The sequence below is a fragment of the Mustela nigripes genome, chromosome 7, assembly GCF_022355385.1.
Source record: "Mustela nigripes isolate SB6536 chromosome 7, MUSNIG.SB6536, whole genome shotgun sequence".
Taxonomy (NCBI): Eukaryota; Metazoa; Chordata; class Mammalia; order Carnivora; family Mustelidae; genus Mustela; species Mustela nigripes.
The window spans coordinates 81,944,136-81,963,974 of record NC_081563.1 but is presented as its reverse complement, the minus strand read 5'-3'; the positions used below and the strand labels follow the sequence as shown (position 1 = coordinate 81,963,974).

The 19,839-nt window shown below is 42.5% G+C and overlaps 1 protein-coding gene across 3 annotated transcripts in view; it reads left to right on the top strand.

Moving 5' to 3' along the window:
- The window catches only part of CREG2 (cellular repressor of E1A stimulated genes 2), a 38,377-nt gene that overhangs the window by 15,635 nt on the left and 2,903 nt on the right, over positions 1-19,839 (top strand). The window contains exons 3-5 of one of the 3 annotated variants that reach the window (XM_059406287.1): positions 10,870-10,983; positions 13,444-13,595; positions 13,715-18,762. In XM_059406287.1, coding sequence (XP_059262270.1) covers positions 10,870-10,983; positions 13,444-13,591 — 262 coding nt within the window. In that variant the 3' untranslated portion in view covers positions 13,592-13,595; positions 13,715-18,762. Of the gene's footprint in view, positions 1-10,869; positions 10,984-13,443; positions 18,763-19,839 lie in introns of those variants that run through there. The other 2 variants (XM_059406286.1, XM_059406285.1) reach the window with 2 other exon arrangements.

Genomic DNA, 19,839 nt, shown 5'->3' with positions numbered 1-19,839 from the left:
CCCCAGCCCCGCCGCGCTCGGGGCGGCGGGGGGCTTCTTTCTTCACCTACTCTCGCTGTATTTTGTCTCCGCGTGTGAGTGCCGTGGGGGGGGGTGGAGAATAGATGGGATAGGGTTCCCTGACACTGTGTCAGGGAGAGGTGAATGCCTAAACAGTATGCAAAGTACAGTGTCCAGAGGAAGGAGAGTGCAGTCTCTAGCCCCTGTTCACCAAAGGAGGCTCTCAGAAACGAAAAGGTCCCCCCAGTAACCTCAGTGTGTTGTGCTCATGTGACCAAGGCTGGGGCTGCCACCCCTCCTTTTTCAGATGCTAAATGAGTTTCCTCTTGCTGCGGAAATAGCACCACAACCTCAGAGCTTCAAATAACACTAATCTATTACATTACACTTATGCAGCGCAGAAGTCCCGAACAGGTCTTAAAGTAGGCTAAACTCAGGATGTAGGCAAAATTGTGTGCCTTCTTGGAGTCTCTAGAGGAAAAGCCATTTTCTTACCTTTTCCAGCTTCTGGAAACTGACTGCATTTCTTGACTTGTGACCCCTTCCACCTTCAAAGCCAACCATGGCCGGTTGTCCTTCTCATGGCTACATCTCTCTGACGCTGTGTTTTGACTCCCCCTGTGACTGCATTGGGCCCCTCTGCATAATCCAGGACAGTCTCTCTATCCTATGCCAGCTGATTAGCTGCCTCAATTTCCCTTTGCCATGTAAATTGACACAGTCACATGTTAGGTTGCAGACATCTTTGGTGGGGGGCATTATCCTGCCTACCACAGGTGGGAAGGAACTTATACTGAGTCTAGCTGGGTAAAGGGAAAGTTTTCTGTGTACCTATTTAAATATATAATCTCCTTTTTTTTCTTTTTAATTACATTCAGTTGGCCAACATATCATACATCATTACATAATCTCCTTTCTATTCTGGGTAATCACCACCAGTGGAGAAGCAAAACGCTCCCTATTTTAATGTGATGGCCCCTATTTAAATTTGGTGATGACTTACTTATGAATGCTAATTCATTGCTTTTATCAAAGAGCAACTTTGTGAAGAAATTAGCCGTAATAGTGAACAAAGAATTAGGTACAACTGCTGACAGTCTCCTCCAGTAGATGTAAATTTAGTTCCTGTTTACTGTTCTTGCTTATTTTCTCCTGTCTCAGGTGTTTTTACAAAGTTCTATGTAGACTCATTTTTTGTAGTTATTCTGTGGATTTCTTCCCATCATTCTTTCATCTTAACCCACAAAAAAAATTCACAATTCAGCAACTACATTTTTGCGGTGTCCTGAACAGTAGTACACAGTGTTCTCACATGAAGCAACTGACCTAAAGCTGGGCATGTCCACTCTCTCTCTTGTTATAACTCAGCAGGCTGTGTAATAAAGAAAAGATTCCAGGCAGGTGAAAACAAGTTCCTTAAATGTCAGCAAAATATACGCTTTGCTTAACAGATGTACCTTTCTCAAGATTTGAATGCAATTTAATGGGTGAGCATGAGTTTTAGTGAATCATGCTTCAGGGCTTTTGTTTTATGATACAGTGTCTGTAAGACTGATTTCAGTGACCCAGTCTCTGGACCCCACCAGGTCAATTGACCCTCTGTGGTCCAGGGCCTCAAGCAGACAAAACATCCCCATGAAGATATATGAATGTCAAATAATGATACTGGATTTCAAAGAGGAAAAAAGAAATGCTAGGATTTTCTCAAGGTGTCATCAAATTATAAAGCGAAACAGACAGATTGGTAACTAGGTGGGTAGATTTGAACTGAAATGTGCAGCCCAGCTAGAAACCGTCAAGGTTCTTCTAGTGGGGACAAGTTTGACCATGATGCCGAGGGACTTCATTGTGTTAGTCACCATTTCAGAGTCACCGTTCAGTCCCTGCTATCTTTGGACTCGTTCAGGCTGCTGTCACAAAATACCACGGACTGGGAGGCCGAAACAATAGAAATTTATTTTTTCACAGGTTGGGAGGCTGGAAGTCCAAGATAAGGGTGTCAGCAGGGTTGGTTTCCCCTGAGACATCTCCCCTGGGTTTGAAGATGGCCTCCTGCTTGCTTGGTCCTCACGTGGGCTTCCCTCTACATGCCCCTCCCTGCTCTTTTCATATAAGATCTGCTTATCTTCGAATGAGGACACCACCCTCATGACCTCATGAACCTTAAGTCATCCATGAACCTGAATTACCTCTCTGAAGACCCTGTTTTCAGATGGGAGTTTGTGCTTCACCACCGGACTTTGAGGGCCACACAGTTCGGTCCATGGCAGTCTTCTTGCTACTTCATGATCGATACCACCACCAGCCTAGGCTGTACAATTCTGGAACTCTCCAGCCACTCCACCCTTTCAGCCCCCAAGGGAGTTGAGCAGCAGCAGCAGCAGCAGCAACATCACTCTCTGGGGGCTTATGACAGGCCAGACACTCCTCTCATTACCTTATGTGAATTCATGCCTTTAATCCTCACAGAGGGATTCCAGGGGTTCCAGGAGAACCAATGATTTAAAGATTTTATTTATTTATCTGACAGAGAAAGAGATCACAAGTAGGCAGAGAGGCAGGCAGAGAGAGGGAGAAACAGGCTCCCTGCTGAGCAGAGAGCCTGACACGGGGCTCGATCCCAGGACCCTGAGATCATGAGGAGAGCCAAAGGCAGAGGCTTAACCCACTGAGCCACCCAGGTGCCCCAAACAGCCCCACAGTCCAACCCAGGGGTCAGAAAATGGTTTCTATAGGAGGAGGATGGCATATTTTGGAGGTGTGGTGGGCCGTACAGCTTCTGTCCTGACTCCTCAACTCTGCCATTGTAGTGTGAAAGCAGCCCCAGGCAAACGAATGTGACTGTGTGCCAATACAATTTTTTTTTTTTCAAGTAGACTGAAATCCAAATTTCATTATCAATTTCATGGGTCATAAAATTACTCTTCTTTTGGATTTTCTCCATCTTGAACAATGTAAAATCCATTCTTCTCTGTCACACCAAACAGAAATAGGGCACAGGCCATCGTTTGCTTGGTCTAAACCAAGTGAGAAATAAAAGATTAAAGCTTAGGGGCGCCTGGTGGCTTAGATGGTTAAGCATCTGCCTTTGGCTCAGGTCATGATCTTCAGGTCCTGGGATCAAGGCCCAAGTCAGGCTCCCTGCTCAGCAGGGTGCCTTCTTTTCCCTCTCCCTCTGCCTCTCTCCCTGCTTGTGCGCTCTCTTTCTCTCCAGAAGAAAAAAAAAAAAAAGAAGATTAAAGTGGAGGGAATAGCGAAGTCTCACCTTTAACATTGACCAGCCAACATGGAGAACGTGGGCAAGAAAACTCCTGAATCTGACAGATTTACGCAGTCTGCCGCTTCACCCTAGACCTCCCTGAGCTGTGGCAGCTCTTTACAGCTTATGGCAGAGACAAGTAGAATAGAATGGGTACTTCCTGTAGGGAGATGTCAAGTATCTTCCTTCAGGTTCACCAATTGATTGAAGGCTGAGTAGTAGTTATACCCACTGTTAACCCTCCTCGTCACTGAACGAGAAGTCTCCCTGTCTGCCCACACTGACATCTCACAACGCCACTATGAGGCAGGAACTCTTCATGTCTGTTTCTTACAGGTGAGGAAACTGAGGCATAAAGAGTTTGAGTCACAGACAGGATTCCAGTTTCGGAGACTGATTAGGAGCCCACCCTTTTTTTTTTTTTCTTAAGATTTTATTTAAATAATCTCTATGCCCCACGTGGGGCTTGAACCCACAACCCTAAGATCAGGAGTCGCACACTTCTCCAGCTGAGCTAGTCAGGCGTGGCAGGAGCCCATGCTCTTAGCCACCTCACTATATGCCTTTCACGTCGTTCTGCATTTACCATTTATTAGGATACTCAGCCGCACAGACTGTGCAGGACAGACAAGGGAAGAGCACTTTATCCTCCTTTCTCCTGGTTATACCTGGCCGCAAGCAAAAGGGAAATGCAACATGTCACCTGCTTCCTTCTCTCCTTTGATGTGTTGGAGAACAATCCATCATAAAGTTTTCTCACTCGATAATGAGATGCAGTGCCAGAAAAATCTTTCGAGGCAGGGGAAGGGAAATCATTTAGTCTGCCTCAAAGAAGAGCTACTCTATCTTTAACCAGCTCACATTAACTTACCATAGTCTCAGGTTTGTGTGAGAACAACATTCTTTACTTCCTTATGATGCTCATCGTGCTTTTACAGATCTTTGAACTCTGTGAAGAAGACAGGCAAGAAATTAATGTCCCCACTTTCCAGAGAAGAAACTGAGGCTCCGTCCGTGGGGCTTCAGCTCACAAGGTCACTGGGAGCGGACACTGGGCACTTCCTGTGACCTGGCTCCTCCAGACAGCCTCACAGTACAGTGTGACATCACTCAGCATCAGAGCTGTAGTCTTCCAGCCCCTTCTGTATGCTCAGTGGACAGGAACGGTAGAAAAATGGTTGAGAATTCTGTGAGTAAATAGATCTCACAGCATGTGCTTCTCCAAATAAAATGTTCACAATTTAATTTTTAGGAGGAAAAAATAAGATAAAAACTCTATGTAGGATAGAATTCCAAGTTTATTTTAAAACACACTTATGTTTAGTTTCTAACATATTTTTATAGTCTCTAAATCTTCTACATGGAAACTAATTATGTTTTTATCTTAAAAAAGAAAAATTTTTGGTTTAAAGTTTTAAAATACAACTATGGACTTTATCAATCTAAAAATTGTAGGAAGAAAAACGTTCTTTTAAATTCTCATAAGAAACAAAAAGAAATCCCTAGGGGTCAAAAATGAAGATGAAACCAAAAACCAGAACCAGAACTGTAGTGGGGTTTACCAGTCTGAGAAAAATAGAGGCTTAGGTGGTTTGGTTTTTTGTTTGTTTGTTTATTCGTTCGTTTTTATTTGAGAGACAGAGTGAGAGAGGAAAAAGAGCATGAGCAGTGGGACAGGGAGAAGCAGATTCCCCATTGAGCAAAGGGCCCAGTGCAGGACTCACTCCCAGGACAGAGCTAAAGGCAGACGCTTAACCTATGGAGCCACCCAGGCACCTGGAGGGGAAGGCATTTTTTGATTGGTTGGTTTGTTTTGGTATTTTTGTTGTTGTTGTTGTTGTTGTTTATTTTTTCAGGCTAAGGTTTTAATACAAAAGGAAAGAAGAAACAATAGCTTGGACTGGGTCAGATGAAGAGTTGGAAATAAGGTCCATATATAAAACCAGACCTCCAAAGAGCTACGCTTTAATCTTTCGATTAAAGATTGGGAGATCTTATTCAATTTAGATATCCTTATAATCAATGAAGTGTATCTTGGGTATCTATTTCTAATGTTTCTGTTTCTACTGGCTTTTGCTTTTTCCTGTGAATTATGGATGGAACTCATCTTCAACAAGGCTTCGTCTGAGAATCCTTTGAGGATTTCCCCAGGGATACTGAACAGCCCAAGAGAAAAAAATAAAACAAAAACAGATACCGAATAGTTAAGGGTCCCTCAACAGAACCATCAAAGCTGACCACCTTAGAGTGAAGTCCACTAGTCAGAAAGCCATACCCATGCAGTCAGAATTTCTAAGTGGCTTGGGGATGGCACATTTTAAAAATGAACAAACAGCCAAGGAAAACATTTGAGGAAAATCTCTATTTGAGGAAAATCTCTACCATGCAAAATGCACAGATAGAAAGAACTAGGGGAAATTAAAACAATACGAAGAGAAGGAAACAATTATTCAGGACAGAAGACAATATATTGCAGAAGAATGGGCTTTAAAATAAAAACAGGACCAAAAAACTTTTAAAGATGGTAAAATAGCCTGTTGAATGGCTAGCCCATATTCTGTCTATTTTGATGCCATTTGGTTTATTTCTACTTTGGGGCTGTTATAAATAAAGCTCTAGCGACATCAATGTACAAGGTTTTGTATGAACTTACGTTTCAGTTCTTTTGAATACGATTAAATATATCTGGTGTTGGTTGTGCTAAAAAGAAAAGTTGGGGAATTAGTAAATGGGAGGCTTGTAGAAAATTAAACAAAAAAGAAAAAGGGGAAGTTATTACTAATTCCAAGTGAAAACAAAAGGTTGTATAAAAAGTTTATTCATAGAGGCTTATGTAAACACTGTGTTCAATGTAAACACAGTATTTATATGAGTAAAAATAAAAATTATGGCATAACTACTTTGGGAGGGAGAGAGAGAGAGAGTGTGTGTGTGTGTGTGTGAGAGAGAGAGAGAGAGAGAGAGAGGAAAGGACAGAGATGCAGTAATTTGGCCTCTAAAATATTTAGTGCATCTTTTAGTAACCGACAGAGCAAGCAAAAAACAACAAAACCTGCAAAGATATAAGAGATTTGAAGACACTCAAGATGCTTGCTGTAATGGTAATTTGTAGAACCTTGCACCAAACTGTTGGAGAATGTCCATTCTGTTCAGGCACACAGCAACTGACCATGAGGCTTTAAGGCTGATTTTAACAAGTATCAAACAATAGATAGCACATGGATAACTTTCTGACCAAAATGTAGAGTCAGAAATCAGTAATAATGTAACTGGGGGGGAAAATTATTGGTTAAAAATCACATTTTGGTGATGCCTGGGTGGCTCGGTTGTTAAGCATCTGTCTTTGGCTCAGGTCATGATCCCAGGGTCCTGGGATCGAACCCTGCATTGGGCGCCTTGCTCAGCGGGAAGCCTGCTTCTCCCTCTCCCACTCCCCCTGCTTGTGTTCTCTCTCTTGCTATCAAATAAATAAAAATCTTTAAAAAATATATATTACAGTTTGAACAAATGCACTGTACTAATTCCCTGTGCTATGCAACAAATTAACCCTAGCGCAGGGACTTGGAATAGCAGGGAGCTGTTAGCTCAGTTTCTGGGGGGGTCACCATTCTGGACATGGCTTAACTGGGTCCTTTGCTCAGGGTACAAGCAAGATGCCAGCGGGGCTGCATCCCATTATGGAACTCTGGTTCCCTGTGAGTTGTTCCTTGTGGAATAGTTCAGCTTCTTGTGTTTGTAGGACTGAGGCCACAGCTCCCAGAAGCCACCACAGTCCCCTCCATAGCCAGGGAAGCTGACTGTGACTCCAAGCAGCTGACCTCTTCAAGGCCAGCAGGAGAGTCTCTCCCATGGGTAAGACAGTCTCTATCTCTCCCACCGTCTCTAAGTCTCTCTCTCACTGGCGTGACACCTTATAAGCATAGGCTTACCATCCCTTCACCTTTGCCATATTCTTTTGGCTAGAAGCGAGGGCCATCTCCTGCCCACACTCTAGGAGAAGGGAATGTACAGGGTGGCGCCCTAGGGGTAGAGATGACCATGGCCGTCCCAGAATTGTGCCTACCACACTCACTGATAGAATAAGAAATGCTCATGGAAGTGAACAGACTTAACCCCTCGCTGACTTATGAAGTCTTTTATTAAGGAAGAATTTACATTTTAATAAGTCATATTCATCTACATTTGTGGTTTGTGCACTTTGTGTCTTGCTTAAGAAATTCTTTCCAACCCTGAAGTCATAAAGATTTTGTCCTTAAAGTCTTAGGGCTGGGGCACCTGGGTGGCTTCAGTCGGTTAAGCATTTGCCTTTAGTTCAGGTCATGATCTCAGGGTCCTGGGATCGAACCCCAAAGTCAGGCTCCCTACTCAGTGGAGAGCCTGCTTCTCCCTCTTCCTCTGCGGCTCCTCCTGCCTATGCTGTCTCGCTCACTTGCTCTCGTTCTATCTCAAATAAATAAATGAAATATCTCTTTAAAAAGTATTAGGGCTTTGCCTTATACATTTAAATCATTAATTCAGATGTAGAATTTACTCGTACAAGGTGTGACATAGGGATCTATTTTTAGATATTTTCATACAGATAACCATTTTTTTCCAGCACTATTTATTGAATAAATAGAACCTCACCTGCTAATTTCTAATTCAGTCTTTGTCATATGTCAAGTAACATAAAAGTATGGATCTATTTCTGGGTCTTCTGGTCTGTTCCCTGGATCTGTCCTTGGACTGGTACCCACTGCCTTAATTAATATGGCTCTACGGTGGGGCTTGCTACCTGGTAGAGGAAACCCCTCACCATGTTGCTTGTCTTTATCATGGTTTTGACTATTCTCAGACCTTTGTTATCCCAGGTAAAGATTAGATTCAGCTTGTTTAGTTCTATTTAACAAATAGTAGGACTGGTAGCACCCGACCAGCTCAGTCAGGAGGAGCACATTACTCTGGATCGCAGGGTTGTGAGTTCAAGCTGCACATTCGGTGTAGAGATTATTTAAAAATAAAGTCTTTTTTAAAAATCAGAATTTCAGTAGAAGGACGCCTACGTGCCTCAGTCTGTTAAGCGTCTGCCTTCGGCTCGGGTCATGATCCCAGGGTCCTGCTTCAGCGGGGAGCCTGCTTCTCCCTCTGCCTGCTTGTGTGCTTGCTCTCTCTCTCTCTGTGTCTCTCTCTTTGACAAATAAATAAATAAAATATTTTAAGGAAAAAAATAATTTGAATTGAAATTACCTCATCTATAAAGATTAATTCTGGGAAAATTGACATCCCTATTTAATTGGGCTTTCCCATTCATGCATATGGGATAGCTCTTTCTTTATTTAGACCATTTATGCATTTCAATAAATTCATAATTTTTTCCACCAAGGTATTACAAAATTTTTGTTAAATTTATCTCTAGGTATTTTAGAGGTTTTGTTGCCATCTCATATACGTTTTTTAAAAAAATATTTTATTTATTTATTTGTCAAGAGAGAGCACAAGCAGGGGAGCAGCAGAGGGAGAGGGAGAAGCAGCGTCCCCACGAGCAGAGAGCCCGATACAGGGCTCAACCCCAGCACCCTGGGGTCATGACCTGGGCCGAAGGCAGGCACTCAACCAACTGAGCCACCCAGGAGCCCCTTTCTTATATACTTTCTAATATTTAAAAATAGTTTTTTTGCTTATAAGTAGCAATGCAGTTGTTTTATAATTATTGTCCTTGACTTCAAAAATCTTGCTGATCTTTCTCTTCAATACTAATGTTCTGAGTGTGAATTTTCTTGCATTTTCCTTTGTATACAGTCATATCCTTTGTGAATAACTATAACCTTATTATTTCCCAACCTTTATACCTATTTCTATTTCTTGTCTTACGACAAAAACCACAATATCTAGTAATATGGACATGCTTGTCTTTTTTCATGGCACATAACTTATGTGTAGGATTTTGATAAATATCCTTTGCCCTAGGTTGCTGGGAGTTTTTTAAAAAAATTATAAATGGAAACAAAAGCAAAATATATAATTAGGACTTGATGAAAGTTTAAAAAAAACTTTCACATCAAGTCCAAATTAAAACAGGCATAGGATTTGAACAGACCTTTCTGCCAATATATACACATGGCCAATAAGCACATGAAAAGATGGCCAGTATCATTAGCCAACAGGGAAATGCAAACAAAAACCACAGTGAGGTACGGCTTCGTATTCACTCAGCTGGCTGGAAGGAAAAAGACAGACCAAGAGGGGTGTTGGCGGAGATGCGGAGGAACCAGCCCGGCACACTGCTGGTGGGAAGGCAAGATAGCGCAAAAGCTGCTTGGAAAACAGTTCTGCCACTCCGCACAGAGTTAAACGTAACCTTGGCGATTCCCTTTCTCACAGTTCCACCGCTGAACTACATGTCCACACAAAAACATGTGTGCACATGCGCATGGCCGCATTATTTGTAATGACCCGAAAGCAGGCCACAACCCAGATGGCCGTCAGCTGATGAATGGATAAACACAACGGGGTCTAGCCATACAAGGCGATAATATTTTGCAATAAAAAAAATGAAATACTAATTCAAGCTACAGCACGGATGATTCTGGAAGTCACGATGCTAAGTGAGAGAAGATAGTCCCAAAGACAGATTCTATTTGTCCTGGCAAAACAGGCACATCTCTAGAGATGGAGAGAAGACCAGTGGTTTCTTGGGATGTGGTGCAGGGCCAGGAGTGACAATAACTGCTAGTGGGTGCTAGGGTTTTGGGGGGTGATGAAAATGTTCTAAAATTCAGTTACAGTGATGGTTGCACAGCCCTGAGTATCCTAACAACCCTCCACAGTTGAAAGGGTGAAGTTTATGTAAATATATACATATATATACAGATAAGTAAAGATGTGAAAATTTAAATTTTAGATAAACAACAAATAATTTTCTCACATAACTATGTGTCATATGCTATTTTATCGGGTGACCCTAATGAGAATTTTTAATTAGGAGAATTATATTAAATGTCATACCATATCATGTCATATTCTTTTAGCATTCTATTTCACCAGAGAAAGAGTCATATCCAGAAAACAAAATACACCCTCACTGCCAGGTGACTCCTTCAACGAAAGCAAGTCTTAGAAGAATTCTGCCACTGCCGGAACACTTCCTCAAGCAGTCACACGTCAGTCGCACTAACGTTCTCATTATTTCCAGCGTCCCTTATGTGGAGTGAGGAACCTCCTCCTCCTGATAGTGATGTCTGAAAACCTTCACCTTGGTCACCACTGCCTTATTTAGGAGTACCACTCAAAGTGTATTTAAGCGAGTGGCACTCCCTAGAGGTGTGCAAAGCAGCATCATGATTCTGGACAGCAGCTCCCAACCGCGGTCTTAGAGTACCGGGCTGGTACGTGGCCCCTGCACGAGGGCACTCTGGGTGTTTGCTGCCCCGAGGGTGCAGACCGGAGTGTAACACCCAAACACACCTTCCATGTGGCCTGCGTCAAAATATGTGAAAGGAATCACACACAATCTAAAAACCTGAATGATATGACCCACCACATGACTATTTTTCATTTTTAATAAAATCTTTGGTATTTCAGGCTGATGTTCTATCATCTTTTAACATGTAAAAAACGTTCTTTGAGTGCAGAAAAAACATCGTTGACCCAGAAGACCCCCGATGCGCCCGCCTGACGCTCACTGGCCAGATGATCGCCGTATCTCCAGAAGAAGTGGAATTTGCCAAGCAAGCCATGTTTTCAAGGTTTGTATATGCTTGAAAGTCGGTTTGCCTGGAAATTCACTGTTTAAGTTGAAGTTTAAGAATCTTGAAATTGAGGGACGCCTGGGTGATTCAGTTGGTTAAGCATCTGCCTTCAGCTCAAGTCATGATCCTGGGGTCCTGGAATTGACTCTCATTTTGAGCTCCCTCCTCAGTGCTTGGGAGCCTGCTTCTCCCTCTGCCTGCTCCTCCCCCTGCTAGTTCTCTCTGTCTCCCTCCCTCCCAAATAAATAAATAAAATCTTTAAAAAAAAAAAATCTTGAAGTTGAAGAATCAGGGCTCTAGGGGTCAAACAAGCAAGAGAGCAGAGCTTGGGAAGGGGGGAGGAGGGTGTGGGCAGGGAGGGGTGGTCTGGGGTGGGGCTGGAGTGAGGGGCATGTCCATGTAGGGGCCACCTGCAGTGGAAGGTCAGAGCTGGGCCAAGGAGCAGCAGGTATCCTCCCTGGGGTGCAGGGATTGTTTTCATCAAAACAAGGGATTGTTTTCATCAAAACAAGCAGATTAACACTTTGTCTAAGTTCGAGGAAGAGTGACATGACATCAGGTGGTAAATTGGAACCGCTGCCCACAGCCCCTGGAGAAGGGAAGATTTTCCATACAGAGGAACCATCAAATAAGTAAACGTAGAAAGGAGAGTGGAAGTGTGGTTGCCCACTGTCATGGAAAAGGGGTTCACACACACAAATAGAGAAAATGGGAATGAACTCTGGAATTGGATCGCAATTGGATACATCAACATGAATGCAGGATTTTCAGAACATAGGTGAGAAAAGAACACTCATTTCGTGTGCGTGTGTGTACGTGTGAGATACACACACACATATATATATTTAAAGATTTTATTTATTTATATGACACACAGAGAGACAGTGAGAGAGGGAACACAAGCAGAGGGAGTGAGAGAGGGAGAAGCAGACTCCCCACTGAGCAGGGAGCTCAGACGGGCTTGATCCCAGAGATCAAGGGATCATGACCTGAGCAGAAGGCAGATGCTTAATGACTCAGCTACCCAGGTGCCCCTGAACTCTATTTATCTTTATAAAGTCCTCTTTCTTTCTTTTTTTTTTTTTTTAAGATTTTATGTATTTGACAGAGAGAAAGAGAACTCACAAGTAGTCAGAGGCAGGCAGAGAGAGGCAGAAGCAGGCTCCCTGCTGAGCAGGGAGCCTGATGGGGGGCTCGATCCCAGAACCCTGGGATCATGACCTGAGTGGAAGGCAGATGCTTAACCCACTGAGCCACCTAGGTGTCCCAAGTCCCCTCTATTTCTAAACACTCCTCTTTTCGTGTTATGTTAGGCAGTGAGAAGAGGCCAAAATCTTGGGTAGACCACTGGGTTTATTAAATTCATTTCCTGCATTCTGCATCACAGCAGGCACTGTGTTGACACATTTTTTAACACTATGTTCTTGGGCCCCTTTATCTCCCGCTTCCACCAACCTCGTCTTTCCCTTCTTCTAAGGCCTCACCGTGAGTCTTCCCGAGCTCCCTCCACCTGCCACTCACCGCCTTCACGCAAAACCACAAAGCCAGTGGCCCCTGGATTAGGAATTCGTAAACCTGCCCCATGCCAGCAGGTGCCAAAATGCATTCCAGTTCCAAGTACAAAATGCATTTGCTTAAAATAACAACAAATCCTTTAATTCTCTTGACGGCACAAGTATTTGGAGGGTTGGGGCATCAGATCAGCAACTGCATTTCAAATGGTTTGGGGGAAAAGAAAGAGTTCGTTGTACTGTACTTTCAACCTCTCCGGGTGTTTACAGTTACTTCAAAACAAATTGTCCCTTGCAAAAGGCCATCAGCCTATTATCACGTCTCCGTTGTTGCAAATAGCCTTCCCAGTTGGCGCTTGGCCTTCGAGTTTTGTTTCTGACATGTTGAGATAGGAATCTAATTTTTTATTTTTATGAGTTTAAAAGAAGTGGGTCCGGTGCCTGCCCTTAAGAAGAATGCATGTGGGCGCCTGGGTGGCTCAGTGAGTTAGGCCGCTGCCTTCGGTTCGGTCATGATCTCAGAGTCCTGGGATCGAGTCCCGTGTAGGGCTCTCTGCTCAGCGGGGAGCCTGCTTCCTCCTCTCTGCCTGCCTCTCTGCCTGCTTGTGATCTCTCTCTGTCGAATAAATAAACAAAATCTTTAAAAAAAAAAAAAAGAAAGAAAAGAAGAAGAAGAAGAATGCATGTGTTCTTCACGTGAGGGAGAAAGCCGGTAAGTAGAAAGTGGAATGTCAGTAAGTAGAAGGCTGGTTTGCCCCTCTGTGCAGGTGGCCGTTTCCTGCCTTCCTGAGGCTGTCCCCCACCCCATCCCTGGTTCCCTGGCTTCTGCCTCTAGCCTCAGTCCAGAAGAGGCCTGGGGTCCGAGGCCTCCTAAGGACCAGGGCCCCAGGAGGGCCCGGCTGCTGACGGGAGCCACTGTCTTGTGACCTCTCCTTTACTTCTGCAGACACCCCGTGATGAGGAAGTGGCCTCGTCAGTATGAATGGTTCTTTATGAAGATGAAGGTAGAACATATCTGGCTGCAGAAATGGTATGGAGGAGTAGCCGACATTTCCAAGGAGGAATACTTCAAAGCAGCACCAAGAAAGGCCTGATGCGGTAAGAAGGTCCTCGGGGTTTGTGGGAAACGAAAACCTTCTCCGTGGCACTGCCCACCGGCGCCTGACAGCTGTCTGTCTATTGCCGGCTTCCCGGCCGCCCTGTCACCCTCCCCGCAGAACGAGAGAGGGTGACCGGGGAACCCCGTGCCAGGCTGGAGATTGGAGTGGTCATTTGCAAACCCCCAGCTCACGCAGGTACACGTATATATAACCTCTGTATCTTATTCCAACCAGTCTCACCGACTAGGGAATCATCGTTGGTTGTCAAAGTGACACGTGGAGACAGTTGCCGTTCTGTCCCTTAGGACCAAAAAAAAAAAAAAAAAAAAGTGTGTGCCATGTGATTGCATTGTATTGTGAGAGTATTTTTGTTGCTTGCTCCGCCCAAAGCAGTCTTGATTTGAAGCTCACAGGGAGCACGAAGGAGCTAAACCTGCATCACACGGCCTCGGTCTTGCGTTTGGAGTGAGCACGCAGGACGGGTTGTCTCTGGAGTCCTCATCGTGCTACTTACCAGACTGCAGATGGATTATCAAATCCCATTTGCTAGAATGTCCTGGTCACTGAGGAAGCCTTGGTCCCACTGTAGCCTGACAAACTTCGTGAGAACACAGAGCCCTGGGCGCAGCCAGCCGTGGTGATTCATTCGTGGAATGGGTTGGCTTCAGCACCAAGCTCCCCAGGTCCCCACGGCTAATGCTTCTGACGGAGGGTTCCCGTCCCTTAGGCACGAGGAGTGGCATCCAAAATAAGAAGCATCTCATTCTGTGGCATGTAGGGAGGAGAGGGGGGAGGTAAGGAAGCAAGGACCATGTACAAGGAAGCAAAGAAGGCAGTAATTGAAGGCACGCTCCCTGCCTAGCCTGGGACCAGGCCCTTGGCAGGGTCATCTCCTGTCAGCCGTACAACCAATGAGAACCATATCATCGTTGCCACTTATAGACGAGGAAACTGGGGTCAGACAGGCTAAATCAGCATCCCAGGCTCTGACTCACCACACCTCATGGATGGAGCAATACTTAGATGATTTCCAATCTTGAGAACAAGACAAGAGAGTCACTGAAATGCACAGGGGTCATTGAATCAGCAAAATCAGTAAAGTAAGGATTAACGTGCCTGTCATTAATTTGCTACTGTTAACTACCAAAAAAAAAAAAAAAAGTCTCTGAAATTTGATTGTTACTACAGATGTAAATTTTTACAAATTATATGCAGGAGCTCCTGGTTTTGCAAGAAACGACATTGTACCCAAGTACACATCTAAGGCCTATAGAGGACCTATATGTGTACATCCAAGACCTCTTACATTGAAGTCTGTAAAGATCTAGCAGTACCCAGTTTTCCAACTTTTTATAATGGCTCTGAACCCTCTGTGGTGGGTTAGGTGTGTTGTATACCATCAAAACATGACACTATCTGTAGGAAATTTACATTTCCTAAATAAGTAACATGTTATTAATGGTTATACTTTTATTTTAAATATTAAGACATGAACACAGTTTGAGATGTCAAAATATTTTTTAAGTGCCTGTTACTAAAAGCATAGTAAGATGCACAGAATTCTTTTTTTGTCAAAATCCAATTCTCAAAAGAGTTCCTAACAATAACAATTTCTAATACATAAGAATAAGGTCACACTGATGGTACTTTCTATCTCTGAGTTAAAAATTTTCGCTACCCCCAGTTTAGAGATAAGAGGGGGAAACTGGAAGGATAAACCACCTATTTCATAAGTCAACCTCATACCTTAATTCTTTGGGCATCACTACCTCCAGATTCTGTCTTACGAATAATGTTTGTATACTAAGTTTGCTTTTATAATCAGGTTCCACTCAGCTCATTAAGCCCTCTCTGTTGCTTCAAGGGGCTTTGCAGCGTGCGTGCCATTTATAACAACTAATGAATGTTATCGGTTATTTATCCAAACCTTAGGAAATGAGGTCTAAACAGGTTGGATGATAAGAAGAGTGTTGAAAGTGCATCTGTTTAAGAATGATGGGCCCTATTCAGGCTGGTATGTTTCAGCAAATCTCTGGAAATTTACATTGATGAAAATGTTGAAAGGTGTAGGAAATTCTACACATGGCAATAAACAAGAAAAATTAAATGCATATGATTAGAAAGAAAGAAAAATATCTCTGTTTACAGATGACATGATTGCATAGCAAATTCCAAAGAATCTATTTTAAAAAAAAGAAAGAAAATTCATAGAACTAGTGGCCTTTGCAAGGTTTCGGGATACAAGATCAGTCCACAAAATGTAATCACATTTCTAAATATTAAAAATGAACAATGTGGAAAGCAAAATCAAAAGCACAATACCATTCACAGTCACTCCAAAGAAAAGAAATATTTTGGTATAAATTTATCAAAACATGTACAAGATCTATATGCTGAAAATTAAAAGATGCTAATGAAAGAAATCAAAGACCTAAATAAATGAAGAGATACACCATGTTCATGGATTGAAAGACACAAAGTAGCAAGGATGTCAGTTCTCCCCAGATTTATCTACAGATTTAATGAAATTTCTGTCAAAATTCTAGCAAAGTTCGTAGATATATTCAAGTTTTTCTAAAAATTCCAAGGTACAGACCTTGAAATAGCTCAAACACTCTTATGAAAGAAAGATCAGTAGGAGAAATCACTCTATTCAATGTAAAAATTTATTATATAGCTACAGTAATCACGACAGTATGGTTTTTATTGGTGGAGGCACAGACATAGATCAATAGAATAGAAAATCTAGAGAAAGAACCACAAATATACTCAGTTGGGTTTTCTATAAAGGTACAAAAGTAATTCACTGGAGGGAGCATAGTCTTTTCAATAAATGTTAGAGCAATGGGATATCCAGAGGCAAATAAAACCTCAGCCTAAACCTCGTACTTTATATGAAAATGAACTCAAAATGGGTCACAATTCTGAATATAAAAAATGTAAAACTAAAAAACTTTTTTAAAAAAAATAGAAAATTGGGGGCGCCTGGGTGGCCAGTGGGTTAAAGCCTCTGCCTTGGGCTCAGGTCATGATCTCAAGGTCCTGGGATCGAGCCCCACATCAGGCTCTTTGCTCAGCAGGGAGCCTGCTTCCTCCTCTCCCTCTCTGCCTGCTTCTCTGCCTACTTGTGATCTCTGTCAAATAAATAAATAAAATCTTAAAAAAAAATGGAAAATTGTAGGGACCTAGGGCTAAGCCTCAAGAATACTTTGATTTGATGCCAAAAAGCGCAATCCATAAAGAAAAGTTTGATAAATTCATCAAAATTATAAACTTTTGCTCTGAAAAAGACCATAGTAAGGGAATGAAAAAACAGGCTACAGCCTGAGAGAAAATATTATTTGCAAGCACATATCTGACAAATGACTAATACCTAGAATATGTGGAGAACTCACAAAATTCATCAATTTTTTTAATCCAAATAAAAAATGGAGAACGTATACAAACACTCCATTGAAGAGGATATGCAAATGACAAATAAGTCCATGAAAAGACACTCAACATCCTTGATCCTTAGGGAACTGAAAACTGGAACCACAGTGAGAGAGAGACCACTGTGCACTCAACACAATTGCTAAGATCAAGTAACAACACCAGAGATCAGCAAGGGTGCAGAGAAACGGCTTCAGCCATACAGAGCTGGTGGGAATGTAAAATGGAACAGCCACTCTGCAGAAGCACTTGGCAGTTTCCTGTAAAACTAAACATGCAGCTGCCATACCACTCAGCAATTGCACTGTTGGGCATTTATCCCAGAGAGATGGAAACTTATGTTCACACAAACACTTGCATGAATGTTCATAGCAGCTTTATTCATAAAATTCAAAAAACTGTAAACAACCAGATGTCCTTTAATGGGTGGCTGGTTAAACATGTGATACATCCATGCCGTGGAATACTACTCAGCAATAAAAATAATTTTCCATATGAGCAACAACTTGGATGACTCTCCAGAGAACGATGCTGAGTGAAAAGTCAATCCCACAGTATTACGTGCCATACAGTTCCATTTATACAACATCTTGAAATGCAAAAGACTAGAAATGGAGAACAGATTAGAGGTTGCTAGAGAGGAGGGAGTGACACAAGGGATCCTTATGACGGAAACATTCTGTGTCTTGACTGTGTCAATGTCAAAATCCTGGCTGGGATATGGTATGGTTTTGCAAGATATTACCCTTGGGGGAAGCTGGGTAAAAGGCAGACAGGATGTCTTTGTATTGTTTCTTAAAACTGCATGGGAATCTACAATTTATGCAATTATCTCAGAATCCATAATTATCTTGGAGTAAAAAGTTTAATACAAACAAAATAAAAGGCTTAGCTTAGGTTAAGGCATTTATGCTATCTCTTGTTAGTCCCTAATGAAAACAAAGAACTGAACTATGCCAAAATCTAGCAGAACAGACATTGGTTGTCTTTGGTTAACCTTTAATCATACGTATCTGTGAAAGAGGGAGAAGATTTAAGTTTCCTTAAATGTATTCAACTTCAGATTGAATATGAATTAATAAGAATTCAACTTATCTCTATATAGATTTTATGTGGGACACTTGAAAAGGAAGGATATCTTCAAGTTTCTGACATAAGCATGTTGAGTAAGCTATAGATACCCGAGTCTGTACATACTGATTCTCCCCTGAGGTTTATAGCAAAGAACTGTACTCCCAGCAATCTTCCTGGGATATTCCTAAATATTCTGGGAAAGAATTCTTTTGTTTCTATCAATAACTATATCCTAACCCCCATGTTTTTATTTACAGTAATTGTACATATCCGTCATGTTGACAGAGAACATACAATTCTGATGTTGTTTCAATATACCTTGTATATATTGACACATTAGGAAAGAGTTATTTTTTGGTTGAACTGTATTTCTGCAACTTTTTCAGAAAGTCTGTATTTCACTTTTAATGAGTTAACCATCAAATACTGCTCTGAAAATAAAACATGTCTAGAATAATTTATTGATGCACATTTGATTGCTGTAATGGCAAGTCTGTTATTAGACAATTTGAATTATAATGAAGCTATGGTTTGTCTATGCTATGTAATGCATGTGGAGTGTGAAATCTATTTTCAACACTAGACATGTCTATTTAACCAAAGACTGTTTCATTCTTGATATGATTCTCATGCTCAATTAAATAAAATTATGATATTTATACATAGTCCCTTCATGTAATATTGCAAATTGACATTATTCTATTCCTAAGAAAGTAGACATTATTATAATACATCAGCATTTAAATTTCCGCTAAATAGAAAATAATTAGCAGGGGAGCTTTGTCAATAGGATTCTTTAAGGTTCTGAGTACGATGCACTTAACTTGCAGATTTGAAAACGCTGATGTAGCCACACTTTGGCGTTCCCGCTCTTGGAAGTATTTGCCATTTTTAGTGTACCTGTTATGCCTAGAGCTCAGGGTTATGAAGAAGCTCCCTTTCACTGCTGAGAAAACATACCCAAGGAGTTCCACATCAAGGGTGGCACAAAAAAAAAAAAAAAAAAAAAAAAAAAAAAAAAAGACACAGGTCCGCAAGAGTGATTAATCCTGCAACTTTCATAGACCAACTGATATCCTGGCTTCTCAGAGATATTCCCGTCCACCACTTAGAGAACACTCGGCCCATTTACCCAGGACTGAAGGTTCTCCAGGACATGGGGCTTTCAGTGGTAGAGTCAGGAAGGTCTGGGCAAACGGAGATGGATCAGTCACCCACCCCCCTGACTGGACCTCAGGGCCTCGGGTCCTGAGCAGATCATCTCCAGAAGTGACTCATCTCTGACACAGTGCCTTCGGACACCTTCTGCAGCCGCACCTTCTCTCCTTCTATCCTGCTGCCAGAGCCCCAACGTTCTTGATTCATCATCTGAATTAGCCTGCTCAAGGATGACCCACCACAGGGTAAGATTCCATGGAGAACAGGCTCTGCCCTCAGGACGCTTCCGTTTGGAAAACTGTAAACAACCAGGTTTTTAAGCCAGGTCTTCTGGAAATGTCTGTAGATTCTCCAGCACTTTGGCCAGTATCCCCAACATCCCTACTGCTTTCTGTTGGAACCACCTGGCACACCTCCCCCGCCCCCCGCCCCCCACCCCTGCCCTGGATACACTGGTTGTTCATATCTGCAACCAAGTAGAACACAGGAAAGCCACAGCGCCAGAATTGGTCCGATCTTAGATCCAGGGCCCACATCCTCCCCGTGGCCCTCCACACCTCCAAGCTCCTCCTTGGGTG